General features: G+C 33.3%; 1 protein-coding gene across 1 annotated transcript in view; it reads left to right on the top strand.

Moving 5' to 3' along the window:
* The window catches only part of PSMD14 (proteasome 26S subunit, non-ATPase 14), a 90,707-nt gene extending 68,144 nt beyond the window's left edge, over window positions 1–22,563 (top strand). The window contains exons 8-12 of the mRNA XM_068545008.1: window positions 698–805; window positions 7,010–7,084; window positions 9,952–10,077; window positions 19,642–19,704; window positions 22,148–22,563. Of these exons, the coding sequence (XP_068401109.1) occupies window positions 698–805; window positions 7,010–7,084; window positions 9,952–10,077; window positions 19,642–19,704; window positions 22,148–22,246 (471 nt within the window). The 3' untranslated portion in view covers window positions 22,247–22,563. The remainder of the gene's footprint in view (window positions 1–697; window positions 806–7,009; window positions 7,085–9,951; window positions 10,078–19,641; window positions 19,705–22,147) is intronic.
* The last annotated feature ends 255 nt before the right edge of the window (window positions 22,564–22,818 follow it).

The following is a 22,818-nucleotide window of genomic DNA, read 5'->3' as shown; positions in this document are numbered from 1 at the left end:
CAAAAAGAGGATACCTATTGCTATTTCTTTACTATGAACTTAGGGCTGTATCATTCTACACCATGTTCCTGGCTTAAAGCACGGATGACCTTGGTTTTCTTGTATTGTGCCTCGTATTCTTGACAGTGGCTTGGACATTTAAGGCCATCAGACAAGGTACAAAGTCTTTTATAGTCACAAGAAGTAAAAGGTATCTGACTAGAAGAGAATACATGGAGCAAGTGCCTTGCTGGTTGTAATTTTGTTGTCATTTCAAGTACTGTGGTGGTATAATTGATGTGACAGGGCTGGGCTTTAGATGTGGTCCCTTAGCTTGTGCTCACTTTCAGTTTTAGTTTCTCTTTGTCATTCATTTTGATTAGGTAAAATTTAGGTGACAGACATATGCACACCAATGAAGGCTGTTTGGTGTAAGTTTAGTAATGACGTATTTCAATAATAAAGATGCAAAGTTAATATTTCCCTTTACTGCTTCATGAAAATTGCAATAATTGGTGTCACCTTACATTACAAGATAGAGGGTGGTGTGCTGATGGCGCAGTCAGCAGGAGGTTCTTTTTTATTAATATTATAATTAAATGATTTTCTGGAAATAGGCCAGAAACAGATGCAAGTTGATCATGCCTTGTCCAGTGTTGCTTGGCACCATCACTTGCTTTTTAAAAAAGAAATGACCTGACACCTTGTTTTTTTACAGGTTGTTATTGATGCCTTCAGATTGATCAATGCTAATATGATGGTCTTAGGACATGAACCAAGACAAACAACCTCAAATCTGGGTCACCTAAACAAGCCATCTATCCAGGTAATGCCTGTATTTGATAATGTGTTAAAACTGTTTTACATTTTAAAAGCCTGTTATAAATGACCATTTTAAGATCCAATACTTAGCATTTTAATTTGTTTTGCAATTTTTCTTGTGCTTTAAAAGGAGATTATGGAAATAGTGTTGCAAAAGTTAGATTTGCTCACATATGAGTCTGCTTTCAGTGAAGTCTTTAAACTTTCCTAACATAGTTTGAGGACACCTTTTTGGGGGGGCATAGTAGAGCCTTAATCTTGAGAGTACCTTACAGCTTTGCACGGCTAACACTGTAGTAAAGGACTGATAGGGGTTTTAGGTGGAGTGCATTAGGTATCATGGTATGATTATTGATTTGGTTAGTAGATATTTCTTATAGTAGTAAATAATGGTAAATTGTTGTATACTTTAAGAGGTCCCCAGAAGCAGTTCCTAAATAGTACTTAAATATTTTTACCTTTTTCTTTTTTCTTTTTTTGGATTAATCCCTACTTTTAAAACAAATCATACAAAACACAACTACATATTTCTTTTGATTAGAGTTTATATCTTGTTCTTTCTAGTGATGTCAACCACCATTATTACAGTTATTCAGACACTTAATATTCTCCTGAGTGATTAATGTTTTCTTTGTATCATCCACATGCTTCATTGTTTTTATACAGATCTTTATTGTCTGCAAAAATTATTTTAAATGTGTTTTTAAATGCACCATAACCTGTGTCTATATAGTTAATTGCTTCTCTGAAGATTAATTAAAAGGACAGAAATACCGTGTTTGGTTAAATAGAACACATAGTACAGAGACATCATAGTAGCTATTGCTGCTCCCCTTCTGAAACCTTGCTCTGTCATATAATTGTCTTTGGGGAGTTGTGGCTTTGACACTTAACCATGGTTAAGCTTGGTTATACTTTGATAACTTTATACTTTTAGATGCCTACTTTTTCAGCAGTCACTCATCTGAAATCTTCATCAAAGTGAAAAAGTTTTTCAAAGGATTGAGGTGTGTTCCTTTTGAAAAAGTTACTTAGAAGCCAGGGAAAACTGCAAAGTATAGTGAGTATGAAATAAGCTACTAGTGTTTTTGATTGGGTACAGACAAGCCCATGCTTGCATGTTCCAAGAGAATATATTATTGGACCTGTTTAGCCTGTGATAATGACCTTTCTTATAACCCCCATAGCATCATACTGCTTCATTATTTTTTTGCAAATATTATTTTTTTTGTTAAGTAGCATCTCAGTCTAAGATCATTGTGATTACTGCATGGTGTGTTTCTGCCAGAAGTTTTTACTAATTGCAAGTCAACAGCCACCTGTTGCAGATTTCATCTTTTACATTTAAGCACTGGTTTTTAACCTTAAAATTTGAGTTAATTAAATAATTAAAATCTGTTTCTTTCTACATCAGTCCGGTTTGTATTTTTACCTTATAGTCTGTAATTTAAGGTGAACTTTATGAAGCAGGTTCCAAACCCAAGTTAAAAGGACCTGTGTATATAACAGCTACAGCATCATTGTTTTCCACTTCATTTTAGTTTGTTTTGGCTTCCAGTTAAAATCTGTATATATATTTATTTCACAGTTTTTATAGCGCCCATCAGGAGGACATTTATCTGGGTGCTTTACAGTTTTGAGACAATTCCAATACTGAAACACTCAAATGGGATCAAGCCAAAAAGTGACAGAACAAAGGCACACCTTAAAACAATTTCTTAGTTTTCTAAGACAAGCTAGAATGAAAGCAACCCAGAAGAGCTTGAAGTGAATGGTGATATTCATAATAGAATTTTAAGATGTGTTAGCAGAATCTTTACCTCAGGGATCAGAAGCCTTTCAGAAAGGCCATGCCTTTTATTTTGAAGGAAAGTTAGTTTGTATTTAGAGGGATCTTGTTCCTAAACCCGCTTATTACTGGTAGGAATAGGAACCTAACAGGTACCATCAGCACTCATGTGGGTGGTTACTAATGCTTTTCTAACACTGATTTTTTTACTATCATACTTAAAGTAGGGGGGCAATATTAGGGTTATACTGTAGACTACTATTTAATATATTGAGGAAAGTTCAAAATATGTTAAGAAAAAGATTATAAAATCACATATGCAAGTTCTCCTTTTTGAAAATATATATTTTATAAACTGTGCCTATATATTTACAATATGATATTAGTATTGATTACCTTTGGGTTGTAGGATTACTGAATTTTTTTTCTTGTTTTTCCTTCTCCATATTTCTCAAACTTTCTACAATGAAACATATATTGCTTTTAGAAAATGTTATTTTTAAAGCACTAATAACAATGTTGAAGTATCTGCCACAAGACAAAGCTAATAGACAAAGTTTATGTGAACTTTCATGTTTTAAATGAGAAGTCATTAATAATCCTGATAGAGAGGGAAAAGTGTAATGCCTGTACTATAGACTTTTCTATTAATATATGTGACTTTGTATTATTTTGTACTTGGAACATTTGACCGTTATTGTCAAATGTATAGAATTGAGAGTTAGCAAGCATTTATTTTAGTAACTAAAAATGTAAAACTATTCCACTAAAAATTGTTCAACAACATTTCAGATCCTTAAGGGCCACGGTGTATATGAAGATTGGTTGTCAACTGAATGGAAATTTAGTAACTGTTGATGCATAGATGCATTATACTAGGGTTATGAGCCTCTAAGTGTAGCCCTGAGTACAACTGCATTGTCTAACAGAGTTAAATTATTTGAAAAACATTGTTTTTGGTAGTTGTTAAACAGTTATAAAATAGTTGTACTAGAAGGAACCATTGTGATGATTTTGTAGGTGAGGAAAACTGAGGCCCAGCAAGTTTGTGATTTGCCTAGGTTATCCACTGAGTTACTGTAGGAACTAGTACATAACCAGAGCTCCTCATTCTTTTATACTATATTTGGAAGTTTCATTAATTCATTAATTTTGGCATAGATAATGTATATATACAGCTCAAAATTCAAAAGGTATTTAGCAAAAATTCTTTTCTTCTTTTGCCATTTGTGACCCAGTTCTCCACCCTAAAGGGAACAAAGCACATGTTTTGTTTCTTTTCAGAGCTATTATATTTATATAAAGAAAGATTCATTTTGAAGTATGATTTCCTGGATAATATTTAGCACCACATTTTCAGTTTATCAATGTAAAATAAGGCAAACAGATATACCTTTAGATCTAAGTAAATATGCCTTTTTTAAGAGCATGAAACTTTTTTAACCTATCAAGAACCTATAAATAGGTTATTACATATCATAAGCTGTGTACTTTATAATATGCCTGCTTTTCCACAGCAGTGAGCAAATGGAGTTATAACTTCTAACCTCTTCTCAGTAGTCTGGACAATGCCAATGAAGTATTATTTCACCGTAATGATTATTTGTGTGCTTTTCTTTGAGTTTGTCATACCAACAAAATTATAAAGCTCTACTCTAAAGATTAGCTTAAAGAAACATAGAAATAACCTGGAAGTTAATCAGTGGGATCTCAAAACTCTGCTTTGTCTAGTTCCTCCTTCAAACCACTCTTTGTCTAGAATAAATAGCATCTTAGACTGATAGTACCAACCTAGGAAGAACTTCCTTATTTGAAAGGTTGGCAGCCTTTGAGCAAAGAAAACAAGGGTCAGGATATCCAAGAAGCCAATAAGCTAAGTCCTGTTAGTAATTCCAAAAAGTATTGTCCCAGAAACAGTGCTCTAAAAGGTGGCTAGCTTCCCAGGTCAGCCACTGAAATATTATTTAGCCCACAATATAAACACTATAGAATAGAACCATGCTTTTTAACAGTGCTTCTATGAGAAACTGTTGCAGATTTCAAATAATTAATGAATGAGCTTCAGGACAATATCCTGTTTTAATGAAGAATTGCCTAAATTTTCCTAAATTCATCATATGTTTGTTAGGTGTAAATTTAAAAGTTAAGTATTGATGTTTTGAGAAATTTCCTGATTATGTAACTTCTTTGTCTGCCTGACATACTATGGCATTTGCTAGTATGTTATGCTTAATTTGCAATTTGACCCTGTCAAAAGGCTAGTCTCCCCCTTGGTAAAGCTAATCTTATATTTGGTGTATGCTGCCACAACTTGTAATTCAATGTCAACTAGAATGGGGAATTTGAGAGAATTTATTTTTCACTGAGCTAAATAAAAGAGCCTGTGCCTTTGGGTTTATATGGAAGGAGGACTGTACATTGCCAGTTTACCTATGATTTGGGATGAATGTACTTGGGGGCACACAGCAAGTGAGTAAGTGAAATTGGGAAATGGCTTGAGGATACCATTTGATTTAAATTTATATTTGTTTTATTATTGTCCCTGCTAATCTTTTATGCTGCCTGTTAGTTGTACTACTTTCACCTAAATAATGTAATTGAAAATCAAGTAGGTAGTGCCTTCAAGTTCCAAACTGTATATTTCAGCAGTACAGTTAATCTCCAAAATGTGGACCTATCTGTGTGCCCATTTCTCTGACTTCTGTATCTCTTGACCATACCTGTTATTAGCTTTATGGCCACTATGTAGAATTATATAGTTGGAGCACTGCATAAAGGTGCTTGGATGAGAGGGCAGTTGGCCCCTGAAATCTAGCGTAAACTTCGCTCTCCAGCCAGGCTGAGTTTGCTTGGAGCACTGGGCACCTTTTTCTAATTCTTCCACCCAGAGGATGCACTTCCTCATTTGCATAAAGGTGAGTACAGATTAAGGGAGGCACTGATTAGCTCCACTTTTTGACCCATGCAGTACAGCGTATCCAGGCACTGAAATTTAATTCACTATTCCTGATTATTATTGAAATGAATAAGGATTTAATAGGTACTCCTAGTACTTTAATTGCATATAGCAACCATTTTATTATAGCAGATGTTAGGAATATAAGAATGGATTGTTATAGTATATACCTAAAATGGGTTAGTATTTGGTGGGGCGATTTTTGCTAGCAAAGTTTAAAAATAAGACTATGCTTTGTTTTCATTCTGATCCCTGAAGTACAAAGACTTAATTTAAGAATTTCCTAAGATACATTGTAGCATAATATGATAGAAAAAAACATGGGCTTTGGAGTCAGAAAAACTTGGGTTCAAATCCCAGCTTTGCCTTTTACTAGGTGTAAACTAGGACAAATTGAGATTTGTGTCTTATTTCCTCATCTGTCAAAATACAAATGGAACCAGCCTACCTTACTGGGTTGTTGTGAAGATTAGAAGACTTATTGTGTAAAGCAGGTGCAGGTGCTCATCAAATGTTTCCTTTCCACCCCTTCTTCTTCTACCTCAACACCTTAAGACTACATTGTAAAAATCCAGTTATTAGTGTGGTGGTTGTTTTAGTTAGCTGTATCTTTAGATTCCTGAGCGTTAACCTCAAAGCCCTTTTTGTTTTTGTACTTGAAGATATGTCCAAGGTGTATTTCTGTACTTTAATGTCTTAGAAGGCTGATAGAGGGGTCCACAGAAACTGTTCTGGACCTCATTTGAACCTGTGTAGCTAGAGTTAGACATTTGAGCAGCTCTGAATGGATTCCAGCACATGCAGGATTATTGTTTCTTAATAAAGCCATGCCATTAGCTTCAGTCTTTATGATGATTTGACGGTTTGTCTTGGCGATCAAGTACAGTGGAAAAAATTCTGCTTAGTGAGATTGCCTGTCACTGGACCCAGTAAAAAACAAACTCCATTTCGTTAATTTGGAGACATATGCAGACACAGTTATTTTTAATATATTAGAACTGAATTACGAAAAATGGAAACTCCAGATTAATATTGTGGGTGAAGGAATAATTATATTATTATGGCTTTTTAGGCTTTTCTTCTGAAATAAGAAAGAGCCCCCTGTGTAGATAATCATAAAATCAGACTTAATAAGTTATGTATTATTTATAAATTATGAATAATTAATTTATAGGTTAGATTATGATGAGGTCAAATCATATCTCTGACTCTGAGCAAGGCTACTAAAACTTGAATTTGTGCAGCTCTATGTCATATTTTAAAGAATGTGTGCCCTGCACCTCTAAATCTCACTTCTAAACTTGTAGCTGAGAAAAAAATAGTTTAATATTTATTTAGGATAAAAAGTTATTTTTAGAAGATGGTAAAGGTCTACAGGATATGTCAACAGTTTCAAACAGTTGTATTTATTTTATTAGATGAAAAATACTAATTTGTCCTTCTTCTAATCATTGTCTATATAGGCATTAATTCATGGACTAAACAGACATTATTACTCCATTACTATTAACTATCGGAAAAATGAACTGGAACAGAAGGTAAGCTTAAATTTTTATCTTAGAGGTGGAAAAAAATCTATTTCAAACAATTTAAACTTTTACCTGGTATATTTGAATTTAAATTGTTGACCTCTTTCATTGATGCTTTCAAATATTTTTTCATTCCTGATGAATTATAGCATAAAATAAAGGAATATTTTATTGGACAAATTGAGAGATATTTTACCTTATTGGTAGGCGCTAAAGCAGGAGAGGAAGTAGGAAACAAACATTCCAGTTTGGTTTTATGATCAACTATAAAAATCTTTTCTCTCAACTAATTCGAAATATTTAAGTCTGCCTATTGTTTTTTGAAATTACAATCTGAACTGCTTTTTTTCTTTATTATTACAATTAGTCATCCTCCAAATAAGCTTCTTGTATTTCTCTCTGAGAAAGACTTAAAAAAATTTGAAAGAACATGAGTACTATTGACAGCCCCTAAGTTTTGATTTCTACATGCACTCTGAAATCCAAACATAAATAATCAGTAGTAAACAAGACCTTTCTTACTAGTTGAAAGTGTTCCCCACAAAGTTACCTTAGAAGGGATTCTAGTGCATATGGTGTATGGGAGGTGGAGTAAGAGGGCTCTCCATACTACTCCCTCTTTCCACCAGATCATCTCCATTTTCAGTCTTATTTATATATTGTGGGGAGAATGTGCTGTATAAGATTTTCTGAAGTCTGATAAACAATTGTTTTAAAAGTTCAGAGCCACCAGTAAACTCACTCAAAGGTCCTGGGTGCTTGAGCATGGTTTTGAGTGAGGGGCTGCAGGGGACCAGTTTTTCCTTGACCTGAGGGGAGACACAGAGCCATAAAGTTCTCTTCCATCTGCTTGCTTTCGTCCCAAAGTTCATATCAGCTGTGGTAGATTTAGTTGATAGCTTGAAGTACATTTTCAACACTTATTTTAATTTTATGTAGAATAGGTACAGGCTGTGGGCTAAAAGGGTACCACTCAGACATAAACTGAAAAATTCATTCAGATACATAAATACTTTATCAGTCTGACACCCAACTATTTGGAAATATCCATCTAATTACATCAAATTTTCTTTTTCTTTTTTTCCTTTTTTCCTTTATGGTACCCCATAAACTTAGCCACCATCCTTGGTATAAAAAACACACATATAAATACTTACATAAATTAATTAATATTATATTTATGTTCCTAGTATAGCTCAGTTCAGGTGCTTTCTTGATACCCAAAGCCCTGCCTTTACTCTTATCTCACCAACCTGTATACTTAACTCCAAGTGTTACCTGAGGGGCCCAATCCAATCTTTGTCCAGGCATGGTAGAATTATTCTGCTGCTCTGTGGGAACTTTCTTTGTTTGCTTTTGAAGTCTAGAAAAATCCAATTCTCAACACTTAATTATAGGTAGCTTTATAGCATAGGTAGTTGCAGCTGCACCAAAATTTCCCGAGGATGTATTTTCTAAAACACTGTCACTGGCGAAGATGGGAAGCAATCCAAGAAATTCGGGTTACATGTGCAGGAGTTTTCCAGTTTTTTTCCAAACTACTCTTGCCTCCATGGGCCCTAGGAGGGGCATGGAGGAATATAGATCTTGTGTGTCTTGAAAATTCTCATAGGTGATTTTAACATGCAGCTTATTCTCCAGCATAAGGAAAACTTTGTACCGCTTTTAGCTGCAAACCTCTAAACAAATAATTGTTCTAAACTAAACTCATACACTTCCGACTATGTCTTTAGATCCTCATAGCTTGTGGATCTCACTTAAAGTATACTGGTTCTCATAGCAAAAGAACAATAGTCATTCTGTAGGTACCATTTATTTTTCACATTGCATAATTGTATCAATCATTTAGAAAACTCTTCTTATTCAATGATTATCCTCAACTGAAGGACATTATTTATAGAGTAGAACTTTTAAGAAAAACTGTCTTAAGACTCTGAACTTGAAAACTTATGAACTCCGAAGAATATGTATTCAGAACTAGGAGTCCAGTTTGAGAAATAATGAACTAAGGTGTTTAGTTCCATGATCACTACTAATAGGGTCTGATCCCAGTTTGCTGATGTGATTCCAAAGTGGATGAATCTGTGATTTCCTTCCCAGTTTTATGACTTTTCATTCTGGTATAAAGAAGTTTAAATTTTTTAAATTAAAGATGGAATATTAGAATTTGAAGAAAACTTAAAGATTATCTAATACAAGCCTTCATTTCATAGATATGTAAACAGGGACTCAGAAAGATTGACACAGTCATTCAGTAAATGGAGGCATTTACCTCCTTATCTTGGCATTTGAGAGCTGGGCTATATGAACTATTAGAAATCCTGTGTGTAACATAGTAGTTTCATTCATTCAACATATGCTTATTTAGTATTTGCTATGATTAGATTATGATCTAGATTCTAGAATCTAGACCTTGGTGATCTTGAAATAAACAGCAGAGTCCTTGCCTTGATTTCTTTTTAATGGGAGAGAAATACACTAAACAAGAAAACAAAAATTTCAGCTGTTTATAGTGTTATAAAAATAATAAAGCAAGTTAAGGAAAGAAAGATGTTTAGATAGTAGGGGGTGGCTTTTTTATATAGTGGTGAGGAATGGCAGCTATCTCTAAGGAAGTGAGAAATGTAAGCCATACAAAGATAAGAAAAATAGCCTTTGAGGCAAAGGGACAGCAAATGCAAAGGCCATGAGTTGGAGTATTCCTTAGATTTTATTAATATAAATTTAGGAGGATACTTATTAGAGTTTATTTAAATTAATAAAATTAAACTTAAATTCATTAATTCCAAAAGTTGTTTGTAAAGTTGTTTCTCAAGACAAATAAAGGAAATTTCCTCAATACAGGAAAATAATTAATTTTTCTTTATATTTTTTAGATGTTGTTAAATTTGCATAAGAAGAGTTGGATGGAAGGTTTGACACTTCAGGACTACAGTGAACACTGTAAACACAATGAATCAGTGGTAAAAGAGATGTTGGAATTAGCCAAAAATTACAATAAGGTGAAAACTTACTTTCAACATTTATTTCTTATAATCTTTGGAATATATATGATTAGATATCAGGCATTGTATAAACATAAATAGTTAAGAGTAGAGTGGCCTATTTTGTAGACCAGATAGTAAATATTTTAGGCTTTATAAGCCATCCAGTCTGTTGCAACTACTCAACTCTGCCGTTATAGTGTAAAAGTAGCCATAGACAATATGTAAAGGGATGAGTGAGGCTATGTCCTAGTAAAACATTATTTACTAAAACAGGCAGTTGGCTAGATTTGACCCGTGGCCTATAGTTTGCCAACCCCTGTTGTAAATAGCTTTACAATTGAAATCTCTTCACTATTCAGAGGACTTTTTTTTGGAAGGGAAGGAGGAACAAGGAGATGTGAACAACAACAACAGCATTTAATACTTGATAACATATAACTTATTTTATGAGCTTCTCTGTTTTTCATTTAATACGTATTTATTGAAAACCTGCTATGCGCCAGGTGCTGGGGATATGGTAAAAAATAAGACCTATCCTCATGGAATTTATTTTCTGGTAGGGGAAACAGAAAGTAAACAAATAAACACAACATAATACATTGTAATTAGTGCTGTGAAGACAATAAACAGGATGATGTAAAGAGTAGCAAAGGGAGACCACTTCATATGAGGATGTAAAAAAAGTTATATTTTTCACAATCTCCTGAAAATATTTATTGTATGCTAAAGTATATGTGGCCATGATAACATTTTGTTCATAGATTTATGTTCTTTTACAGTTCTGAAATTAAGAGAATACTTGACCAAGACTAAAATGTATCTTCTGTATTATATCAATTTCCTAGCATTGCCATCACAAACTACCATATAATGGGTGACTTAAAACAACAAATTTATTCCCTCACAATTCTGAAGCTAGAAGTCCAAAATCAAGGTATTGGTAGGGCCATGCTCCCTGTGAAGCCTCTAGTGGGGAGGATCCTTCTTTTTCTTTTCTAGCTTCTCTTGGTCCCCAGGCATTCCTTGGCTTGTGGCAGCATAACTCTAATCTCTAACCAGGGTTATGATTTCAATGTATCCTTTTAGGGGGGACATGATTCAACTCATAACATGTATTTTTCAACTTTCTTGACCAAAACCCATATAAAGAGTAGATTTTACATTTGACCCAGTACCTGCAAATGTATATGTATGTGTGTATATATATTGCAACAAAAGTTTTATGAAGCAATATTTACCCTTATTACAAGTGGTTATATTCTATTTTCTTTCTCATTTGACTCAATTTCATACTGTTTCAGTTATATACATACGTATTATATACATAGACATATCGTTTGCAACCTATTAATGGGTTGAAAACCTGCAATTTGTAAAACATGTATACATACTATACAGTGTTATGCTTACAGATATTTATTGAATATCTTCTGTACAATTTGCAGTGGAAAACAGGGATCCTTCCTTCATTTTTAGGAAAACAGGGGCGTTAAGAAAAGTTCATAACCAGAGTACTTGACCAAAATCCGTGTGTTTGATAACACCTTAGTATTCAGATTGTCCACAGACCAGCTGCATCAGTATCACTTGGGATCTTGTTAGAAATGCAGGTCTTTGACTTACTAAATCAGAATCAACATTTTAACAAGATTTCCAAGAGATCTGTATACTCATTCAAGTTAGAAGTTAGAGAACACTGCCATAGAGAAGTTCATGTGAAGTCCTGTAGAAGTTCAAAGGCTTTTGCTTTCAGCTGGTACAGACCCAGGATGCTGTCTTTAGAGAATAACATTTGAACTAGACCTTAAAGCATGAATAAGATTTGGACGTACAAAGAAATGTTACCCTAGGCCAACTGAACATCGTGAGCAAGACTAGGAGACAGAAGAGCAAGGGCATCTTTAGGAAACTGTGTTTGGCTAGAGTACATGAGAAGGGTGTACATAAAAGGGTGAATAGTGGGGAATAAAGAATTTTAAAGTTACTGAAGTCAAGTAACAGAGTTTGGAAAATCAGGATAGAGTTATTTTTGATCAAGGGCATGGTATACCCAGAACCTGACTTTAGAAACATAATTTGACAAGGCTATAGAAGAAAGAGTGTTGTAAGAGGAGATTTGAAATGGAGATTCTATATTTAGGAGGAGCTTGCTATTACCCAAACAAAAGGTACTAAGTGTCTGAATTACTGTGGTGGCAGTGGGAAGGGAGATATCAATAAACTAATAAAATAAAACGTGGTGCCAGTTGGATAGATAAAGTAAAAGAAGAAGGAATCAAAGATGAGTTAAAGGTCTCCCGCCTAGGTGACTAGAAGTATGTTGGTACCATTAACATTTCCAATTTAAGTAGAAGTAGAAAGATTGAGGAAGAAGATAAAGAGATTAAACAAGCAGGGAATTCCCTGGCGGTCCAGTGGTTAGGACTCTGCACTTTCACTGCCGAGGGTGCTGGTTCAACCCCTGGTCGGGGAACTAAGATCCCAAAATCAAAATCATGGCTCGGCCAAAAAAAAAAAAAAGAGTTGAAACAAGCAGTTTACTATGTGGGACTAAAAATTAATGGTGGGGGCTAGAGCTTTTGGAGACAGTTAAAGTTGATATTGGTTGTCACACCAAAAAAGTAATATTTTACTTTTTAAATTAAGCACATCTTACAGAATAAATATTAACCAAGAGACAGTGTATAAGATTTGCCAGGTGTTAACAAGTCTTTTGAGAGAATTGAGCTTTGAAAAAATGTTGATGGGCCCATACAAGCTAAATTCCAGCAGAATTAGGTATGGTTTTGAAGAGCATGCCCTGATTTATATGTAGTGTTCCAGCTGGAAATTCCCATTTCTTCTGGATTGTAGGTAATATATATATATATATATATATATATATATATATATATATATATATATATATATATATATATATTAATCTTTCTAGTGTATGTTTTCGTGCTGTGGAGATTAAAGAGAAAAAAATAGTTTATCATATTTAAAACAGTTAACCTTTTATAAATTAACCTTTAAAGAAATTTAAGTTATTATTCAGCAGACTGTAGGAATGGTTTTCATTTCTCTGTAACATTACAAGTTTAAGTAAATTCTTATTGGTACTACTGCCAGGAAATAACCTATTTATGGTTACTGCTGCCCATCCACAGAAGTTTTTGCTATTTTACAGTTTTAAAAAATCTCTGAAGTACTCAAAAATTTGTAAGGTTTGGTTATAAAGTGAAAACAATGTATAAGCTGTGATATGAAGGAGTCCAAATTTGGGACTGTAATTCCCTCTGTGATTGAAAGAGAATGTGGTGGAGTTTTTAGTAACACTTAAAATATAAAAAGAAAGGCCCATACAACCAGTTCTTCATAGTATTCTTTTTAATTGGTTGGTGTTTTAAACTAAGGTAATTACTGTTAGGTGCCAGTTAGCTCCTAAAGTGAAAGAAGGTTAGAAAATAATTAAATTCCTTTGTGCCAACTTTTTAATTTCAAGTCTGAAGTCTACGCAGAGGTTCTGCTTGATTATTAGTCATTGATTTCTCTAGTTACTGAACTTTAGCACCCACAACTCTTTTATTCCAAATCTCCTAGTTTATTTGTGCCAAGATGCATCAATATTTTAATATTGATAACATTTGATTGGATATTTGTAAATGAATCTGCCAGAGAAAAAATGAATTGTAAAAGACTTTTTTAAAAATAGCATAGACATATAAAAATTTGCTTTGTTTTCAAGCATGTAGCCCTGTAAATTCAGAGATCTGACAGTTTACTTTTCAGGTAGAAAACTGCCTACTTAGTAACCTGAAAGAAGGTTTGGATGCAACTTTTATGTAATTACATATAAAATATGTAATTATATGATTACATTTGGTTTATTAAAGTAGCTGTATTAAATAAGAAGGTCTTGTTTTGTGCTAGTGCAATAAGATAAGAAAAACAAAATAAGATATAAATATTGGGAAACCAGGCCAGATTATCATTATTTAAGTATGATAGGATATGTTTGCAACCAAGCATAGAAATACATGAAACTAGAGTACTATTAGAACTATCATGATTGAGAATTACGTAGCCATGCAGTTACATAAGCTGAAACCAGTTGAAAAATATAAAAGGCAAATCAGTTCACAGAAGCATCCAAAATTACAAAGTATTTAGGAATAACTACCATAAAAATGTAAATGTATAAATATGTATATGTGACTTCTTTGAAAAATACTAAAAACATTTGTGAATAAATTCCCGTTTCCAAAAAGGAAGACTTCGTATTTGTAAAGCTGTGGTCAAGCTTCCCAAAGGTTACTTTAGTGCTAGTAAGAATATCAGTGAGCTTTTAAATTTTGATAACTTGACAGTAAAGTTCACCTGCAATAAAAATAACATTTATTGAATGCTTATTAGGAGTCAGACTGGCAGAAAATATTTGTACCTATAACACAGAAAAGGCTAGTATCCAAAAAGTACATAACAGACAAAGAATTCCTATAAAATATAAAGAAACGATAATAAATTGGACAACAGAGCTGGAAAATTCACTGAAGATGAATGGCATATAAACATGAAAAAGAGTTCAACCTTATTAAGTATTCAAAGAAAAAAGTTAAAAGTATAAGTAGATTTTTTTTTTTTTTCTTTTCAAATTATAAAAAATGCTTTGGGAGAATGCGCCACTAGTGGGAAAATAAAAAAGTGATATATGACATTTTTGAAGGCCATCTCCCATTTTATCTTTAAATTTTAAGTGCATATAACTCTAAGCCAACATGTTCTCTTTTAAGGATTTATTATGAAGAATGAAATTCTACAAGTACCAACTTAGAGAAATATTTAAAAGTTGATGTTATGTGTATAAAACAAAATTGTGTAACAATATGAAAAGTCCCTGCTATGTTACCTTCCCTCCATTTTTCAATGATACCTCTGTCTCACATATATCTCAACGTATTATGCTGTTAACAGTGTCACCTCTCAGGTGGAAGGTGGGGGAATTTTATACTTTACGTAAATCCTGGATTCTTTTTAGTTTTTGCACTAAGCAGGTGTTATTTATATCTAAGATTGTGTTAGCTTGAGGTAGCAATGGCTTAAACAGGATAGGAATGTATATCTCTTGCAATTCAAGGCCATGTGAAACTTTGAAGTTATTACATTCGCATACCCAGATATCTCCGTCTTTTGCTCCACTTTCCTTGTATTGGCTTCCATCGTTTAGATCTCCTCATGATTCATGGTGATTGCTAAAGCTTTAGCCATCCCATCTGAGTTCCAAGCAACAGGAAGAAATGCAAGGGCAAAAGAGAGAGACCTCTCAGCTAAATCAATTCCTTTTCAGGATCCTTTGTATAAGTCCCACCCAGCACTTCTGATTATATCTCATTGGCAGAACTTAATCAAGTGGACATACTTTGCTTTGAGAAAGGCTATATGGTCTTTTACTGCCTTTAATAAAATTAGAGCTATATTATAAAAGAAGAAAGAGATGTGTATTAGGTAGGCAACTAGCAGTAGACTCTGCCATAGAAATTTTTTTCAACTGTCTAAACTACAGTTTCTATTATACATACACACACTTGTATGGGCACACACATGATCTTTATTTTATATCTCTATTTTATATAATTACATTTTAAAATTGGATTCCTTATAATATTTTTAGAAAGAATTTACGTATTCAGGGTCACTTAATAAATCATGGGTTTGGCTTTATTCAGGATGTGTCATTAAAAAGTAATGATTTCCCGAATTACCATGAATGTTGCTTTGAGGTCTTTGGAGATAGATAAGACTATATTTAAGTCACAGTTTCATTGCTTATTGGCTGTATGGCTATATAGTGTCCCCATCATTCGTTGGGCACACTCCTTTTTTGTATATTTCATATTGCATTATAATTTGAGATTTACAGGCAGGTAAAGTAAAGCCCAAATGCAAGGTTCTTGAAGAGCAAGAACTGTCTTACTCATAGTGAGTACTTAATAGTTATTTACTGAATGTATAAAATGATGAAAATTCTACTGTTGAGGACATACATAGAATGTACTAGAGTGTTATAAGTACTTTCAAAAGAAGAGTTAGAAAAAAAATTTATAGTAGAAGTATTGCTGGAATTAACATATAGGAGATAGTGCCTAATTTCTTTATGTAAAATGTAGATTACTTCACTGGGATGTTTTAAGGATTCAGTAAATTAATATGTACATGTTAATGTTTAATTACTGACGGTTGTAGGAAACCCATCTTTTTGTTCTCCATATTCACACATGTAATACTTTCTCAGATAGTTTTCTAATTGTTTCATGTTTGTTAATTTTGCTTTCCCAAGTATGTTTTATAAAAGGCATTTCTTTAAACTTATTCTCTATACCCATAACCCATAATGTGATTTTCAGTTATATAGTCAATGCATTGACTTTTTATGAAAATCAAGAAAGAACTAAAATGCCTGTATTACATTCACTAGCAGTTTATGCAGAGATTGTTTAATGGTGAAAAAATATACCATATAGGTGCTTTTACAAAGCATGTGCTTAAATGGAAGCATGGCATGTTAAGAGTGAACACCGCAAACATATCAAAGGGAAAAAAAGAAGCCCAAGGAATGGAATAGATGTGACATATAAAGTGAAATAAGAGACATGGTGTCATGAAAGCAGAGGTTAAAGGATTAGAAGAGAAAAGGGGTATTGGAAAAGGTGTTCAGAAAGTTCAAGTAAACTGAGTCCATTGGAATTTGCCAGGTGGAGATCCTTAAAAGAGTATTCATGAAGTGCTAAGGGTCCAATCCATGTTTGTTAAAGGGTAAATAAAATGGTAAAATTTGAAACACAGGTTTTCCATTTGAGAAATTTGACCATTACCAGGAAAAAGATAATGAGGTTAATGGCTTTAGTAAAAGCCTCTTTAAGATAGGGGGTACATCTGAGGGGATTATGATAACATAACAGACCAAATTCCAGGAATTTCTTAGAACTGTGCAGACCGTGCATGATGGGATAGCCATCTGGGGGTCTTTGTTGATAAACTGTTAAAAACGTTTCTAGTGTGAATAGCCACAAACATTTTCAGTGCTTTTTTGTTGGTTGAGTAAACCGAAGAGCACGAATGCAAAAGCAAAATTTGATGCCAAATCACAGAAGTTGCCATAAACACAGAAGTTCCCCTAGTAAGGACACTGCCTGTGCCTGAATTTCATTTGTTTCTGCTGCTACCATTTCTTAATTTTTCCTGGTGACTAGCCAGATTAGAGCTATGAATGAAGGCAAACTGGTCTTGCCCAGATGATAGATGAGATAAAGGTAACTTAGCTAGATGGAGAAAATATTTAGGGGTTTAATGTGATGATCTGGTCTATCTCAGAATGTAAGAGATGTGCTTACTCTTTTGTCATGGGGGTTTGCAACCTTAGTATATGCCTAAATCTACAGCTGCTCCTCATTTTCCAGATGGCATCTATGGCTGGGAGTACTTTTTACCATCTGCACTTCTCAAAGAGTTTGTGAACTCTCTCTTTTAATTATAGGAAATGGAAAAACTAATTGGTGAAGTGGTTAAATGATATAAAAGATTTTTAAGATTGAGTTAGAGCTTTTTATATTCTGTTTAACCTTTCAAATAAGATCAATGCTTTAAGTGCTTTTTTACTTTCATCTTTGCATGTCTGCCATCTTTGATATTTGCAACACTCCAAAATACTCCATAATAACTATTTTGTACATGGACTGGTATTTTGAGCCAAATTCCAAAACCCTTACCTCCTTCCAATACTGTAAAGTACTATTGTTGGCGTGTGCATAGAACAACTAACACTGAATGGATATAGAGTACAGACTTAACGTGAATTGTTCCATTTATCTAATATGTTTTCAGGTTGGTAAGGTATAGTGTCATGATCTGTAAAAGTAATTTAGAAAGACAAACTTTTTATGCGTTGCCAGTGTTTCCGTATATGTAAAACACTGAGATAGTAGGAGAAGCAATTTCCCAGTTAGAAGATACTTTTTTAACTAGCTGCGAATAATAGGAGTGACATCTGACTCTGAAAATGAATATATTCTCTGTCTAGGGAATTCTAGATTTGGAGTGTTATTAACTTATTTTCCCTTTTTTAGTTTTATGAGTCATAAATGTATTTCCTAATGATGTGTTGTAAATAAGTATCCTGTAATAATCAGTAGATACAATACTTATTCACTGTCTTTTCTCTTTAGGCAGATTCTACTGCGGAAAATTCTCCAGATAGTTTGTCCGTTTATAAAATTAGATACTTGCCATCTTTGCTCATTTTCAAGTTCTCTGTTTACAAAACTATTAAGAATGTGTGAAATGCAGCCAAACTTCCCAGTTTATGTGAAATGTCTGATGATTGCATTTCCTACGTGTTCATTGTTCACACATGAAGAAATTTGGCAGCTGCGAGATGATTAAGTTTAGAGTATCCAAATCTAACCCTCACTGGGATTTTGGCTTCCTGCTTTCTGCCCCTGTCCTCTCACCCCCTTTGTAACCATATTAAGTGCTATGGTATTACTTCTTAAGATTGGTGATACTTAAATTTTCTTCATTTTCCATTTATCAAATGCTGTGAATAAATCATAGACCAGGAGTTCTCCTGATGCAGAGTCCTAGCTTCAGGCAGTAGCATACCCAAAGCTGTTAAGAAAGAAGTTGCTTAAACTTAGAATTCTCAATAAAGACGTTACACAGTGGTGCCATTATTAGGGTAGAGGGCAATACTGGTAGCTAATCTAAATGCTGTAATTACTTCAAAATTATTCTGCTAGAAAATTTATGATCATACACATAAAAGTTTGTAGCTGGCTTTGAAAATAGTAGAAAGTGGTTTGTATATATGGTTTGGTTGATTTAATTTTTATTTGATTTGGCATTTATTTCAAGTAATTTTTTTGATGTTGAAAACTTCAGATTACTCTATTTCTTCATGATTATTAAAGATCATTCATGTGGAGAAGTGAGAATTTTTTCTGAGTACATCTATTACTTTTAGAGATTTAAATATGTGAAGGTATTAAGGGATTACACTATATGATTTGTTAACTGTGGATCAAAAGTCAGTAGCAGGTCCTTTGATCCTAAGTGTTACTGATAGTTAGATACTGGGTATGCACAGTTTGGTTGACAAGAAAAAGGAGACAAAGATAATAGGAAGTTGGGGGAGAACCATAGTGAAAGTAGGAAAAGAAAAAGAAGACAGAATAGGACTAGTTAGTACCCCAGTGCCACAAGCAGCTCCCTTAGTTTCTTCCATCCTCCAGTTTAGCCATCCCTCAGATAATTCCATAACAGTTTTCAAATGGTTACCACTTCCATTTGGTGGTCCAATTTGATATTTTCAATGTCTTTTACAAATTTCTTAAGTCTGTTTTCAAAATGATGGTGGTTATAGTTTTTATTACCCTGAAGGCTGTTCTGAAGATTAGCAAAATTGCTTTTTTGTGCAATAAATTACTTGAATAAAAGGTTCTGTGAATGAAAATTATGATCATCATTATCTTTGATGATTATTCTGCAGTGGGAAAAGTACATTTAGAATTTGAAACTCTGTCCTTTGTGTTTCATTGACAGGCTGTAGAAGAAGAAGATAAGATGACACCTGAACAGCTGGCAATAAAGAATGTTGGCAAGCAGGTGAGGTGTACTGTAATAGGTTATGCAGTCACATAATAACATACTCTTGTAGAGTTAAAAGTATTTTGGAGCCTGTGTGATTTTTTTTCCCTGTCTGTTCACTGTACGTTTTTCTTCTGTCATGTAAATGTGATTCTAATTTTAAAGGTCCCTGAATTATTTGATGTCAGATTCTTTTTGCCATCTATAGAGAAGTAAATCACAATATACCTGTGAGATACTATCTTTAGTGAAAACAATTTTGTAGAAATAAAGTAGGAAACTTGTGTCCTGAGTTCATTTTCCAAGCACTATTTTTACTTGAAATAATATTGTCCATGAAGATAATAGAATGGTAGGTTTATTTCATATGTAACAGTTTTAAAAATGATATAGTTTATCAACATGTAGGCTTCAATATATAGGTAATATTCCTGAGAAAGCTTAGAGCCCTGTTGGATTCTACTGAGTGAAGAGAAAAGGTTTTAAGTATTTGCTCTTTCACTTTTCCCAAGATGAAATATATATTTTAGTTCCTATTTTTCTGAAGGTTGGGGGGAACACACCAACCAATTAAAAGAATCTACAGATTAATTAGACTGTTTTTTAAAGAATGTTGATTACATTTTTTCATTTCATGGAACATGGTTATCATATTGCTGATGTTGGCAGAATCTTGATATTTCAGATGCAAGACACTAAGCTGTCTTTGCTTTCAGCCATCCTACCATATGCTCTGATCCCATCACATCTCACAAGCTATGTAGGTTTGGGCCAGGACCATTCTTGGATGGGAAATCTCTAAGAATCACCCAGCTGCCACAAGAAGTAATGTAGATAACTGAGGGAAGTGTGTTACCAATTCACCGCAAAACTAGTTTCTTCAATAGAGCAGTAGGGGCAAAGGTCTGACTTAAATATCATAATTGGTGAAGTCAAATCTCACTGCATTCTGAATATTACAGTTTCAATAACAAGAGGAACCCTCCAAAACCGAAAATGAGATATAATTCATCTTATTCTCTCATCCTGTGTGATACAGTCACCCTTGTTGTCTTTTCCCACTACTTATTTTAGTCTAATATGTAATATTAGATCACCAACTTGGAGCCTAGCATTCAGTAACTATTTTTTGAATAAATGACTCTGATGCTATAGTTTCTTGATGTAGATTCTATTTAACAGTTAGCAGCAAAGAAATTAAAAGTGAAACTGAAAATATATATAATTGGCAAAGTTTAATAATCATCAGAATCATTTTTTAAAAATATAGTACTTCACTAGTTTGGCCTCCTGTGTGGCAAAAGCAAAACTGCCTATGATGGAATCAGACCAATATCTTTTTCTCCTGTCAGTCTTTCTTAGTCTCTGTCACCTAAAATGTCCTAAGGCTTATTTCTGAAATAAAGAAAATTTAATGTTGTGGTCTAGTTATTTGAAATTATTTGTAGCGTGTTGTATCTCTGGGTATTTTAAAGAAATCAAGCGTATTGAAATTGTAGTTTAGAAAAGAACAGCCAAGAAGTAATTTCAGTGGTGAACATTTGTTTAAAGTTAGGAGTCTTGGTATTTTAGCAATACATATAAGAAAATAATGGTTTAATTGAAAGTTTTTTATTGTGTGCAATATCTATCCTTTATTTCAAAGCTTTCAAATTTAGCTGCAATATTTCAATCAGCTCAGCCTTAAACATAAATGTATATTAAGCATTTAAACTTAACTTCCTTTATTACAATGCAATTTTAAGTCTTGTTTTTAACTCGCATGTTTCAAATACAGATTTGATCAGGTTTAAGTTAACGGATTGTACCTATATTCTTTTCTGTGATACATTTTTTCAAAATAGCTACACAAAATATTTATTCTTAACATTTTAGAATTGATCCAAATTGTATTTAAATTTTTAAATTACTAACAGTGACTTTTGATCCAAGAATATTTCCTGAATCATTTAAAGCACTATTCCTGAAATATTAAAATTATATAGGAATTAAATTAAAATTACAGAGGAAGTGATGAGAATTCACATTGAACTCTTTCCTTTTGGTATGTCTGCTTTGAGTAAAGTACCCCCTCAGACATTCAGTATATATGAATGGCAGAAAATATACACACATAATCAGGCTTATACACACAGATAAAATGCTTATGCTTTTTTTTAAAAATCAGATGATTTCGGACTGTATAGAATTCCTTGTGACACTTTATCATTTCTGCTGCAGAGTCATAACATTGATTGTGTAAATCGATCTTTATTTTATCAGCTCCTTAACATTTTAACAGATTTAGAAATCCTGAAAATGTAACAATATATTGGGAAAGTTAAATTGTAAAATATATATAAATTTAGTTTTGGCTTTCTTTACCAATTTCATCAGCTACTGAAAAAAAAATCTAAATAATTCATCTACCAGTAATATGGTTCTTTTTTCTTTTTCTTTCCTTATTCCTTTTTTCTTTTAGGACCCCAAACGTCATTTGGAGGAACATGTGGATGTACTTATGACTTCAAATATTGTCCAGTGTTTAGCAGCTATGTTGGATACTGTTGTATTTAAATAAAGCAATGCAAAAAGCTCTTAGTGATACTTTCAGTGTATAGTCCTCTTGTTCCTAATGCTCAAAATCAAGGGACCTCTGAAGGTGTATTTGGTTAAATGTAAGACATCTGGCATCATTTGCAGCACTGTAACACCTTCAGTCTCCGTTGTGCAATTACTTCTGTTTCTTTAGTCAGGGTCTTTGCAGATTCCAAAGTTGTATAAGAATACATCAAAGTGGACAAATTTTGTTAAGATCCCATTTAATATTTGAAGAAATCAGTAACACAAATATATTTTGATTGTTGCTTACAAAATAAAATACATTTACAGTCTGTGTCTCCTGAGGTCTTTTTGGCACTGGGTGGAATTGACAGAATAACATTTGACAGTGCACTAGAAATCTCACACCAAGATATGTTTTCCTTTGTAATTTAAGATAACACATAAAACATCAGTGTGATAACAAAACTTCACAAATGTAAAATGACTGCCATTAATGAGTGGCTACCTCATTAGTGAGTAACCCAGAAAAATGTTGACATATTTTATTAAAAGTATTTGTCACAAGTTAATATTGAATACTCAATATCT

This window comes from Eschrichtius robustus, chromosome 5 (assembly GCF_028021215.1).
Source record: "Eschrichtius robustus isolate mEscRob2 chromosome 5, mEscRob2.pri, whole genome shotgun sequence".
Taxonomy (NCBI): Eukaryota; Metazoa; Chordata; class Mammalia; order Artiodactyla; family Eschrichtiidae; genus Eschrichtius; species Eschrichtius robustus.
Note: the sequence above shows the minus strand (reverse complement) of the source record. Positions and strands in the feature narration are given on the sequence as shown.